Source organism: Buceros rhinoceros, unplaced genomic scaffold (assembly GCF_000710305.1).
Source record: "Buceros rhinoceros silvestris isolate BGI_N320 unplaced genomic scaffold, ASM71030v1 scaffold12063, whole genome shotgun sequence".
In the NCBI taxonomy this organism is placed as follows: domain Eukaryota; kingdom Metazoa; phylum Chordata; class Aves; order Bucerotiformes; family Bucerotidae; genus Buceros; species Buceros rhinoceros.
In genome coordinates this window covers 18168-30153 of record NW_010403054.1, presented here as the reverse complement: position 1 = coordinate 30153, position 11986 = coordinate 18168, and the positions used below count along the sequence as shown (strand labels likewise).

The 11986-nt window shown below is 44.7% G+C and overlaps 1 protein-coding gene across 1 annotated transcript in view; it reads left to right on the top strand.

The window, feature by feature from the left end:
* Window positions 1-4892: 4892 nt before the first annotated feature.
* Window positions 4893-11986, top strand: part of PPP2R2D (protein phosphatase 2, regulatory subunit B, delta) — a gene marked incomplete at its 5' end in the record, with an annotated part of 12837 nt that continues 5743 nt past the window's right edge. Inside the window, 4 exons of the mRNA XM_010132857.1 lie at window positions 4893-4961; window positions 5161-5258; window positions 8304-8469; window positions 10097-10209. Coding sequence (XP_010131159.1) covers window positions 4893-4961; window positions 5161-5258; window positions 8304-8469; window positions 10097-10209 — 446 coding nt within the window. The remainder of the gene's footprint in view (window positions 4962-5160; window positions 5259-8303; window positions 8470-10096; window positions 10210-11986) is intronic.

Below are 11986 nucleotides of genomic sequence, written 5' to 3'. Positions count from 1 at the left end.
CACGTCTGGGGGTTCAGCACAGTGGCAGTGGGAGAGCCCAACCTGTGGTTTCCAAGTGGATTTAAGAGCACGTAACTTGCACTTCTCTGTTTCATCCCCCTCACCTGTAGGAAACCATATAATGCCTCCCACGTTTGTAGAACAAACCTCTGCAGAGTAACAGTGTGTGTCGGAGGAGAGAAAGGTGCGCCACCCTCGAGCTGGAATGCAAGCACAGCACTGTTGTCTCTGTGTTTGGTTTCCCTTGGCAGTGTCCCTTGCATTTTGTGCCAGGCACCTGGCTCGAGTCCAGATCCAGTCACTGCCTCACAAAGCAGGAGCCTCTTCACAGAGTTTCATGGCCCCTGAAGCAGTTCGTTCTTTGGATCTCCAGGACAGATCGTGGGAAAAGGTGCTGAGTATTAGAAACGTTTTTGAAGGGGAGGGACAAGTTTGCTGACGTGCGGGTTTTTGTCAGTCTGTGTGCTGGATGTGCAGCGGTGAGTTGTCCCTTACCTGTCTGGAAGATTTTCAGTTCAAGTGCCCTAGAAGTTGGAGCAGCCTCTTTTTAGATGGTGTTTGAAAGCCCCTGTTTAGATGATGTTTGAGAATAGTGACTATCAGACTCCCTTGTTCCTAAACTGTCAGGAGTGGGCTTTTGGCAGAAGTCTTGGAGTACCTTAGAAGGAGGAGGGAGAAGTCGCTGCTGCCTGTGTCTAGTGAGCATTTGTCGTTAAGTGTGGGCTGCAGCTGTAAGTTCATTAATCTGCTGGGTGAGCTATGAAGTAATTACAGTTTTTCAGCCTGTGGGTTTGATCCGAAGCAGCAATGTGCAGCCAGGTCAGAGAGTAAAAGTTCACAGTAGCTAATTTTAGGCATCCAATTTAGATGTTGTGGACCTCTTTGCCTTCTCCATTACCTAAACAGAGAGCCCAGCCGCTGCTATCGGTGTCAGTCAGAAACGCCTAGTACGAGTCCTTGGTGGGATTAAACTCGTTTGCAGGTATAAGCTTGCTGTCACTTCAGACTCCTAATAAATGTCAGTCTCCGTCCTCCTGCCCCCCTTCACCCCCGCAGTTTAACAAGTCCAGGAGGCCCTGGAGGTTCTAGAACTTTATAACAGAATTCCAACAGGACTTTTTTGGCATAGGAAGGTTCCTATGCAGCAGTGAAGTTAAAAGGCTTAGAGCACTTACACTGAAGTTTGACTTACAGGACAGTCTCCTGAGTCACTGAGAATGGTTGCCACTATGTTGTTATAAAAATGGATATTTGTAGCCTTCTCATGTCTTGGAAGGGTGTCTACTACCCACGGAAGTGCTTAGTGCTTTTAAATTTGGGGTTTCTGCAGAATCATCATGTAGTTGCCAGCACTCCTTGCAATCCTCTAGCTATGAGAGCAGCTGGGCGCTCCCCGCTCTGCGTGGGGACTGCAACTGAGGTAGAGCTCCTTTCCAAAAGTGAGGCTGAACATGGAGTTTTAAGGTCTGGAAAGAGGTGTCGCCAGACTCATTGTAACCCCACCGGTCTTGCTGCTCGCCAGAGTTTACAGGAGGAAAGTTTATGTGGCTATTTAACCTGCTTTGCAATAGTGTAGTGCTGAGGATACTGGATTCAGTTATTTTGGGGATTAATATGCTCGCATTAAACATGCCTATAGGGAAAACTGGTTTTAATTCATACTTTTATATATTACAAAATTATAGTGCTGTCAAAAATAAAAGTTGATTTTATCATGTTCCAAAATTTTAAGTGTAGAAAATATTTGAACAAAGTGCTTGTATTTTTGTCCTGATGTGTCTCCTCCACTTAACTGTTTCCATACAGCACATTGGCTGATTTGCTGTTTCAGTCAGCCTTTTCTGGTTGTAGCCATTTAGGAAAGAGGCATCTCCACTGGCATCATCACTGTACAGTGCGGGTTGCTTCCCCTCTTCTCCCCTCTTTGTGTGTAAAGCCATGGAATTTGGGTAGTGTCTGTGGTGTAGCACGTCTCCCCAGCTCTTGCTGTGAGGGAAGCCAGACTCCCTTTGGCTGGATAGCACTGCGGGTACATCAGAGCTGGGGCAGACCAGCTCTGGAGACTTTACATCTGTGTTAAAGCAGAAGTGGTGCACGTTGTGTTTTGTAAGTGCTTTGATAGTACATGAGAGAAAATAATAATACCTTTTTCTCTTTCTGAGACTCAATGGAAAAGTGGTTTTTATGACTTTGTTGGACATCGTTGTTAAGGAGTCCTTTACTTCTGCTAGGATGTTTGCTGATGTCTCAAAGGTAAAAATAATCCATGCCAGAATGGCTCTGGGACTGTTGTGGTAGTGGAATATTAGTTTTGCTACTGGTAAACCTTGGTGACTTGAGGGCTGCTCAGTGTTTGAGCAGAGTACAGAAATGTCATCAAATCACTTACCTCATTGTTCATTTCTTTTTTCTGTGGTTCACCATTTCCAGAGGCATCACAGAGGTTTTTCCTGTGTGTGATTGAGTGATACTGGGATGTAGGAGTTTTTAAATTGTTGGTCTTGGAGTGGAATTTAATGAGGATGACACCTCCAGCAGGGTCACCAGCTTGTCGTATACATATGTTTCTTGTACAGTGTGTTGTGAAAGGGCCTTGTTTCAGTTTGTTTTCTTTCTTAAGAAAAAAAGCTTCCAAATTAACAGTAAGCTTTACCTGGAGCAGCTCATACCCTTTCTGTGTGTGTGATAATTCTTAGTCTGTCTGAGGACATAAGCAGGGTGTGAGACATGACAGCAGAGAGATGTGAGAAGCTGTGGACAAGTGAAACAGAGTATCAGCATTACAGGGTGACAAATGTTGTGTTATCTGTCCTAGAAAGTATACCTAAGAAGTGGTTAAAGTTACATACTGTACATTCTTCTGACTTGGATGGGGTAAAAAGTCTGAACAGGATTCACCGGACCAGCTAGAAGCTGGTCCCTTAGAGCCGTCTAACGTCTCTGGAGTCCCCTCCGTTTATAGCACAGGAAGGACAGGTATTGATGCTGATGACCTGGCTTTGTTGTGTCAGTAATCTGAATTTTCCTTCACTTTGCAAAGAGGAGCAGAGAGTTCATGTGCGAGAGGCCAGGTCTCCTGACAATGTGTGAACTGAGACATTCTGCTGCTTGTTGAACACTGAGGTTGGGTGAAATGCTGTGGCTGTGCTCGTTGTATAGGGGTAGTCTGGACAAAGTGAATCTTTGGGGTAGGTGGAAATATGTAGCTTTTCTGTTTAAATTTCTGAATTGAACAGATGTTGTACCACTCTGTAGTCCAAGTAGTTTATTTACATACATGTGTATAAATATATATATTTTTTTAAGGATGTGTGTGTGCCTGTACATACGTAACTTAAAATTCTCTGTGTTGTGCTACCAGAAGCTCATAATTCTAAGGCAAATTCTAAAGTAAGGGACCATGTAGTACTAGTGAAACCTTTATACCGTATGCTGGTTTCTGTAGGTAACTACTTAGTGCTGCAAATTAATTTTATCAGTTTGGAGAGGGGTCTGTTCCTGAGGCAAATGGCCTTGTACCAGAAATTGGCTATGAAACATGGAACGGGTGTAAAGAGCGTAGGGGGATTACTTTTTATTCGGATGGTGTTCACAGGGAAAAGCCAGGGGGGTTTGCTGTGTAATTACTTGGAAGGGGTTCCACAAGAGAGGGTGAGGTTTACGAAGGGCTCAGTGGTTGTTGACTCGAGAACTGGTGAGATGGTGAGTGCTGCTGCCAGGTCACTGAGTGCAGAGGGCACGAGCTGGAGAGAGCTGCTGGAAACGGGCAGGATGGCGAGCTGTGAACAGTCGGTGAGCTGAGGAGAGAGGAGTGGAGTGTGAGCTGCCAGGGCCTGGGTTTAGGTTAGTGTCTGGGCTCTGCTGAGGATTTGGGGTCGTTTACCAACATGGAATCTTGCCGTAACCTGTTAAAGGCAAATACAAAACTGGATGTGTCCAGCAGCAGATTGCAATTTTGAAGGCTGGGATAAATATGTAGAAAGATTTATTTAATGTTTTTAAATAACATTTTTAATCAAAGAAGGTAAATCATGATCTTTATACACTAGAAAAAAGTTATTTAAGGGCATCTGTTCATAAAAGATGAAATATGAATCATATATTGGGAAAACTGATCAGACTTCCTAATCACTGTCCATGTAGGAGTAGGGATTATTGAGAGGAATTTTAAAGATAGCGCATCAAAATCGATACAGGAAAGTAGTGTTCATGTAGTCTCCGACTGCAAACTCTGGGACTAATTGACATCACATAGTTCAGATATTACCAGTTTTATACCTGCATCACATAATGAAATATTTGCCTGGCCAGCAAGCAACAGTGAGGATCGGTGTTTACTCACCAGTTTATGCCCAGTGGTTTGTTGGTTTTGTACCATATGCCTAAACCTGTGACGGCCATTTACAGCCCTTATCTCTCTGCCCCTGGGCTGGAGATTGTGCCATGGTAGTTATTCCTTTATTGACACCACAGGGATTCATTGTGGCGTGCAGCGCTGCTGATTGGCAAGGTTCAGTCCTGGGGCACTGAAGTCACCTTAACTGGAGGTCCTGCGATCTTGCTGCGTTCATCCTTGCCTCCCGCTTGTTGGAAACACGCTGATGCTTCTGCACAGGGCTGGTGCAGGAAGCTCAGCTGGGAGAATTACTGCAAGAATTTTCCTTCCTTCCTGCCTGCCCCCTTCTCCCGCCCAGCTTGGAAGGTCCGGTTTCCCTTTTTTTTTTTTTTTTAATTCCCTTTTGGGAAGCCCAGGTCAGGTTCCTGACCTGACCACATGAGGTATCCCTCAATCTCTCTGAGCAGCACAAGCTGCAGGGCTGCTCCAAAGTCAACCACAGGTGAACCTCTTTTGAAACGATTCTTTGTTTTGGGGAGCTCTGTGCATATTTCAGCATTTACTGCCAGCAGAAGACTGCAGTTTGGATTCCTAAAACCATGTGCCTTCTCTTTTGTGACTGAAGGCCCTCACAAGCTTAAACGGAGAAATGGGGAAGGGATTTACATTGGAAGTGCTGTTAGGCTTTGAAACACGGTTTAATGATGTAAATCAAGAAGTTGTGTTGTTGCATTAATACAAGTTGTAATGTTGTGTTCACGTCTTGAAACATCTTGATTTGCTTTACACATTACAGTGCTATTTTATTTCTTTTCTGTTCACAGCTGATATTATTTCAACAGTTGAATTTAATTACTCGGGTGATCTTCTTGCAACAGGAGACAAAGGTGGCAGAGTGGTTATATTTCAAAGGGAACAAGAGGTCAGTGACTTGAAAAACAAAAGTGCTATTACTACACTGTTCTTGTGTTGCACAGTCTCACTTCATCTTTCCATGCCCTGGGGTTTAAAAGATGGGATAGTTGTTCACAGAAAACCCGGAGTTAGCCCCATTTCTGAAGATCTGCCTTGTGCTAAACTTGGTGGTGGTTCCCCCTCCTATTACCAAAAAAAAAAAATTCCCAAAAGTACAAGTGGGTACTTATATGTAGCAAGTTCTTTCTGCATATCCCCAGTGTGCCCAGTCCAATGGCCTTTGGACTTTCTCCTAAACGTTAGCCCTGTCAGGCAGATCTAAGGACTCATAACGCTTTTGAGGAGAATGGGAGAAGAACTTATAAAAAGGGTCCAAGTTAAGCAAGGGCAGCAGGATAAGGTGGTTCACACTTTGAAGAATTAAACATCTGATGTGTTTTGAATGAAGAACAGGGGAAGCAGCTACTTCTTCAGAAACACTGGAGCATTTTCAGTTCAGGAAGAGCTGAACTTTAGTTCAGTGCAGGAACTCCCCCTCCCGCAGCTTTTTTGCTGGCCCTTTCCAAGGTGTGGTGTGATAACGCTGAAGCATTTTCTGCCCATTCACCAGAGCAGGTGCATCACTGGGCTTTTTATAACCAGACAAATGGTGTGTGTTGGAAAAGTGCACTAAATGTTGACAAAGAATTGCCATGTCTGGGAGAATCTGGAATTGTGTTCTTTAAAATCAGTATTCCCCACGGCAGTTCTCACTATCTTCCCCTGCTCACCCAAGGGCATATTTCTCCTTTCCCTTGAAGACCTGATGAGAATTTGAGCCTTTGGTTTTGAGCCTTCCCCTGTATCAGAAATACCAAAATTGATTGTGGAATTTTAATTCAGCTTGTTTGTGCATGAAGTGCACTAATCTTTGGGTGCTGTAGTGTGGGGGTTTTTTCAGCAGAATCCCACTTCTTCCGTTATGTGGTTCAAGTGATGCTCAGTTAATGAACAGCTGCCCAGTATTTTGCATTTTATCTTCACTGTGATACTAGTTATAAAATGTCTTACCAAAAGTGATTTATTGGTTTTACTGGGAGGGTTTTGAGAGGTAGTGAAACGAAAATCCTATTGCTGGGAAAGCTGCTGAAATATCATACCCCGCCACCTAGACAGCCCAGAGCTCATTTATCATTTAGTCTGCTGTATAGACTGAACCAAGGCACAGCAAGATCAAGGTCAGAAGTGTTCACCTGCCCTGGATCTCTGGCTTTCCTGGTGGCCCTTTAGAGGGGAACTATTACTAGTTTGCCTTCAGCTCTTGGTGCTCAGTTGTTCTGAAAGTCAAAACTCGGTCATTAACATCACTTCCTCAAGAGTGTCGGGGGAAAAAACTGAGACCAAACCCAAGGCAGACTATTCACGCAGGAGTATTCAACTGTCTTCCTGGGAAAACCTGCAAACTGTAGGGAAGAGCTGGGCCTATGGGTCGTTTGGCACGTGCAAAACCGCAGCATTTCGGGAGTGGAAGGAACATCTAAAATAAGTACGTAATACTGGAACCTTGCTAAAAACCTCATTACCAGTGTTGTTAAACCGTGTGGGGTTTAGACTAGGGTAATAACAGCTTAGGACGGTTAGAAAATTTGCCATACACCTCGGTTTGGGAGGGCGGGCTGAGATGATGTGCATCAAGCCACAAATTCGTATGACGTTACTCTCATATATGATTGGAACAAACAGCTGCTTAGAACTGAGATGAAGTGTGAGACACTGCCCAGTGCAGGCAAAGGCAGTCTGCTAAATGGTGGGCAGCCAGGTAAGGAGCGCAGTGAGCTGGGCGGACCAGTTATCTGAGGGGATCCTGTCCAAAATGCTTGGAAGTTAAATGACCAGTGGGGAGTAAAATACTGTAAAGTCTCAGAATTAACTGAAGCTCTGTACTTGTGAGACATGCGGAGAAAACCCCAGCTGAACTAACTTTACCGCAGTTGCCTGGGCAAGCGCAGAAGCGTTGCCAGTGCAGCCCTGCACTGTCCGGGCAGCGTCGAGTGCCTGGCGTGGCTGCGGTGTTGCTGGGGCAGTCAGTGTGTGGGTCAGGCTGTCCTGCACGGGAGGGGTTTCCGACCCGCTGCTGGGGAGTTTGGCTTTGCTGAAGTGTTGGGCCCTGCAGCTCTGCTGGCAGGGCTCTTCTCCAGAGGCCAATCACTGTCTGATGGGAGCTTATCTGGAAAGCCTGATAATGAGATGCTGCAAATCTGATATTGCAAATCTGTGGATACTTGCGGCTTTGATCTCTGCTCCTTGCTGCCACATCTACTAGATGAGGATAAGCCAAAGCGGTCTAATTCCGAGAGGGGAAGAGGTGTTAGTGTGATTGTAACAGCCTTTGAGAGTGGCCTGGAAGAAAATGTGCTATATCCAGCTTTCAAGTTTGTATAATAAAAAAGATTTCAAAGCTTCATTATAAGCCGTGATCCCACTTCTGGACACAGCATGTTCTAAAAGCTCGATCTAATGCTGTGCCTTCCACAAAGTAACTCTGTGCAGTTGTGTTTTTATTAAAAACATATTTAATCACTCCATGCCTTGTGCCCTTTAACATCTATTTCATAGCCTGCAAACCCTGCACTATGACCATGTCACAGAGGTTAGAGGAATGGGTTTTGGAAAAGGACAGGAATGGAGATGAGGTGAACTAACTGTGCGGAACCGGTGGTTTGGAGTTTAGGATGTAGCTAACATTGCTCCAGCTCTGTTGAACACGCTGGGGAGAGGAGCGCAGCCTGGAACTCTGCCAGGCACCCGCAGGAACTCCACTCGAGTGCTTTTCTGGGCTGCGCCCGAGGAGCGCGCCCGTAGCTATATATAAAGATACATTTTTGAAAGGAAGCCTGTGTGCACTGTAGGGATCTAAACTAGGTGCAGTACCATAGAGTAACGATCTGAAATTCATCAGGAGCTGTTATAAAGAGTTTACGTTCTAACTGTCGATTTCTAGTTTTTGGTTTGTATGTGCAATTCCTACTGAACTCAGTAACATCAGCTTCCAAAATGTTATGTTTCCTTGCAGAATAAAAGCCGTCCTCATTCTAGGGGAGAATATAATGTTTACAGTACCTTTCAAAGTCACGAACCTGAGTTCGACTACTTGAAAAGTCTAGAAATTGAGGAAAAAATTAATAAAATTAGGTGGTTACCACAACAGAACGCTGCTCATTTCCTGCTGTCTACAAATGGTAAGGACACTTCATTTTTGCACAGATAACTTGTTATGTCATTTGAATGTTGTCTCACCTCTGATCCACTTGTGGGATTTGTTTCTGCAGTGTTTTGGGGTTGCTTTAATGTCTTCTCTAATCATATGCAAAGTATGTTTGATTGTAGTGATCTGTAAATGACTGATTTATGAATGTAAACACAATGAAGAGCAAGCAGAGTAGGCCCAGTTACAGAGCTGCCTTCTCTGGATATACCGACCATGCTATTGATTCACGTACCCTGTTCCTCTGCTGAGGAACTGTAGCAGAAGTCTGAATTTGACTGGATCATCCTAATTCTGAAATTAATTCATTTGTGACCCCAGATGAATTTTTAATAAAAGCATTTGAAATGGAAGCACTGGGGTTACAAGCTCTTTTTGCTTTACCAACACCACAACATCCTGTGTGCTCTGAAGAGCGGTGTTTGAAAGACAGCAGGCACTCAAGTATTAATGCTGTTTTCACTCTGTGCCTTAGAATACATAAAAGCAGTGCAGAAATTGCAAGCTGGATATTCCAAGTTTTCATCTAATGATGATTCCAAGTTTTCATCTAATGCACTTCAGGTTTTTTACTTCTTCCCACATTTTGGTAGTGACATTAGGATGAGGTCTGGCTCATTCTGAGGCATCATGGAGCAAGCAGTAAATGTAAATGCACAACTGAGCATGGAAAAACTCACTCTGACTGTCAGGGGTATACACCTGTTCCGAACAGTGCGATTGATTCTTGCCTCACACTGAAAGGACTTTATATAAGGGCTGCCTGAGATCCTTCCTACTACTCAGCACTTGGAAAGCAGGAAAGATTTCTGCCTACTGGACCTAAAAGTTAAAATAATCTTACTTTGATACCAGTCTTACTAAACTTCAAGCAGTTTTTAAACAGTGGGGAGGAGAGGTGGTTTTCCCGTTAGCCAAGGGTCTCGCTCATGGTGTGTCCTTACGTTCTGCACTGGGACAGACCTTCCCTGGTAAGTGCCTCCCTTCACCCAGGGCACCCTCAAACAATGGGGCCGTCCTGCTGTCCTTAGCAGGCACCTGACACAGCCCCAGGTTTCCTGAAGACAGCCAGTATAAGGAGTTCAGGGCTTTGCTGGGTTTTTCCTTAGCATTTGTCTGTTACAAACAGTGTAGGGCATGCAGGGCTTACTGCTGAAGTGTGGCAGAGGGTGTGTGAAGCCTCCCATGCGAAGGGTGTTTGGCACAGGGCCTTACTGGTCAGCAGGGATTTGTTTTTCATTCAAACTGAACATCACTTTGGAGTTAAAATGGAGTCCACCTTTTTCCCCCTCTCCATTTACTGATCTTTTCACTCATTTCCCATCTGCACCCTCCAAGCGCATGTGTCTGGTGTATTTGTGGGTTGTTTTTCATGTACCAATTCTGCTAAACAGCGCAGCTGAAGGCAGAGAACCTCAGGTGTGCACAGGGAGGGCTGTGCTCCGTGGTACATTGTGGTTCAGGGGACTCCCTCGGGGTCCTTTCTGTGGCAAGCAGTGGAAACCTCACTAGATAAATAATATCTGCTCTGCTGACCCCATTATTTAATGATTTTATTTTGAATTTAATTCATTCTCAAGCATGTGAATTTTTGGTTTTAGATAAAACTATTAAATTATGGAAAATAAGTGAAAGGGATAAAAGAGCCGAAGGTTATAATTTAAAAGATGAAGATGGAAGACTTAGGGATCCTTTCAGAATCACAGCACTACGGGTACGTTCCTGCTCTTTGACTTTAAATGCTTTTTTGCATGTGCTTCTCTACCTTTGTGCGACCGAAGTTGTCAACTGAAATGTGAACATTAAAAATGATGGTTTGGTCAGGGTCATTCATAAAAAAGTGGAGACAGTTCATTATATACATATATAACTATTAAATAAGGTTTCTCTGGAAAACGTGAGACAAACTTTCACAATAATAATATTATATTATTAGCTTCTAAACAGTTTGGTGGCTGTTTGGGGTGGTGTTTTTCTGGGAACATCCTAGCATGTTTGAAACAGATTTAGCGTATTTAAAACAGATTTGAAATTTAAACTGTTTTCTAAAGTTAAAATATTTTATTAGAGACAGCCTTCATCCACCTGGATATGTTCAAATTGTAGAATAAGATCCACTGCTTTATTGACAGCAATAAAATACGATCAAACGTTGTTATTCAAACCTGAAAACAGAGCATTGTGGCATATCTCTGGCCGGGGCTGCACCCCTCTGCACTCAGGTCACGGAAAGCAGGGACTCACCCAGCGGTGTCTATTGGTCAGTGCAGTGTGAAGAGGAGCGCAGGGAACACATTTATTTCCAAGCCCCAGCACAGGGACTTGACTTCTTAGCAGTGACTGGTCAGCAGGGCCTGTGCCAGTCACCGGTGAGGACTGGTAGGTGCCCAGCTAAACCTTAATGTCCCCCCGGAAGCTCCTCTGTCACTCTGGCAGGTCAGGGCCTCTCTGATGTAAAGTACATGCCACTGGGAATTCAGGAAGGATGTTCTTGATTGTATGGATAATTCTTTTTCCCCCCTCGGTATTGCTCCAATTTAATTTGTTCGGTCTGTTGTTCTAAAACAAGACTCAAAGATTTCAGTGGGGTGCTGGGGGTAGGTGTTGGTATGGTTAGGTAGAAGGTGCTTTTGTTCCAGTTCTGAACATTTGGAACATCTCAAGTATACCTGAGCCATCTCAGTGTTTTCCCACTCGTGTAGTGATGTAATGGTGGAGTTGGTGCTCCAGACTTGTGGTCCTTTAAAGCAGCAGCTCAAGAAGTGATCGAGTGGGGTTGGGCTTTTTCTTGTCCTTTTTTATTGTTGTTGCCATAAATGGGAATGGAACTGAGGCTCTCCCTGCTTTCAAAGCCACTGCCACTCCTGACGCTTGCAGGGACTGTATAGTTGGGGGTGGGTTGTTGAGGGTTTTTTGCCTTTTGCTTAAATGGAATGTTGAACTGAAGCTTTAGGTATACACGAGCCTAGTGCAACATCATGCTGGAAAAAGAGGTCCACTTCCTCTGGGAAGTGTCTTTCTGCTGCGCATGTGGGAACCAAGACCTGACTGAGTATTCTCATGAAAATACCTAGAAGCCAGGAAATGAATTGTGATGCTGTGCCTTAGCCCAGTGGCTGGGAGTAGGTACAGATGAAATCTGGAGTTCTACAGCCTTGCCCTGAGGTAGAAGCAGAGTACCCAGCCAGGAACATGGAGAGCCCAGAGCACTGCCTGGGGTTTTACAAGGTACTGGCTCTGTCCCTAAAGGAGAGTGTTAGCAGCTTCCTTAAACGCTGCTATGTCTTTAGGAGTCGTCAGGATGAACAGGGCAAGCAACACAAAGTGAGAACCTCCCCTGTGGAAGTTATCATTCGAAACATACTGCTTTTGCGGGAGAGGCCAGAGGGGCTGCACCACAGTCCTTGCCAGGCACTGCCTCTTACGAGAGGTGACGGACCAGACCAGCCTGAGCAGCCACTGGCAGGAGGGGGAGAGGCCTGGCGGGAGCG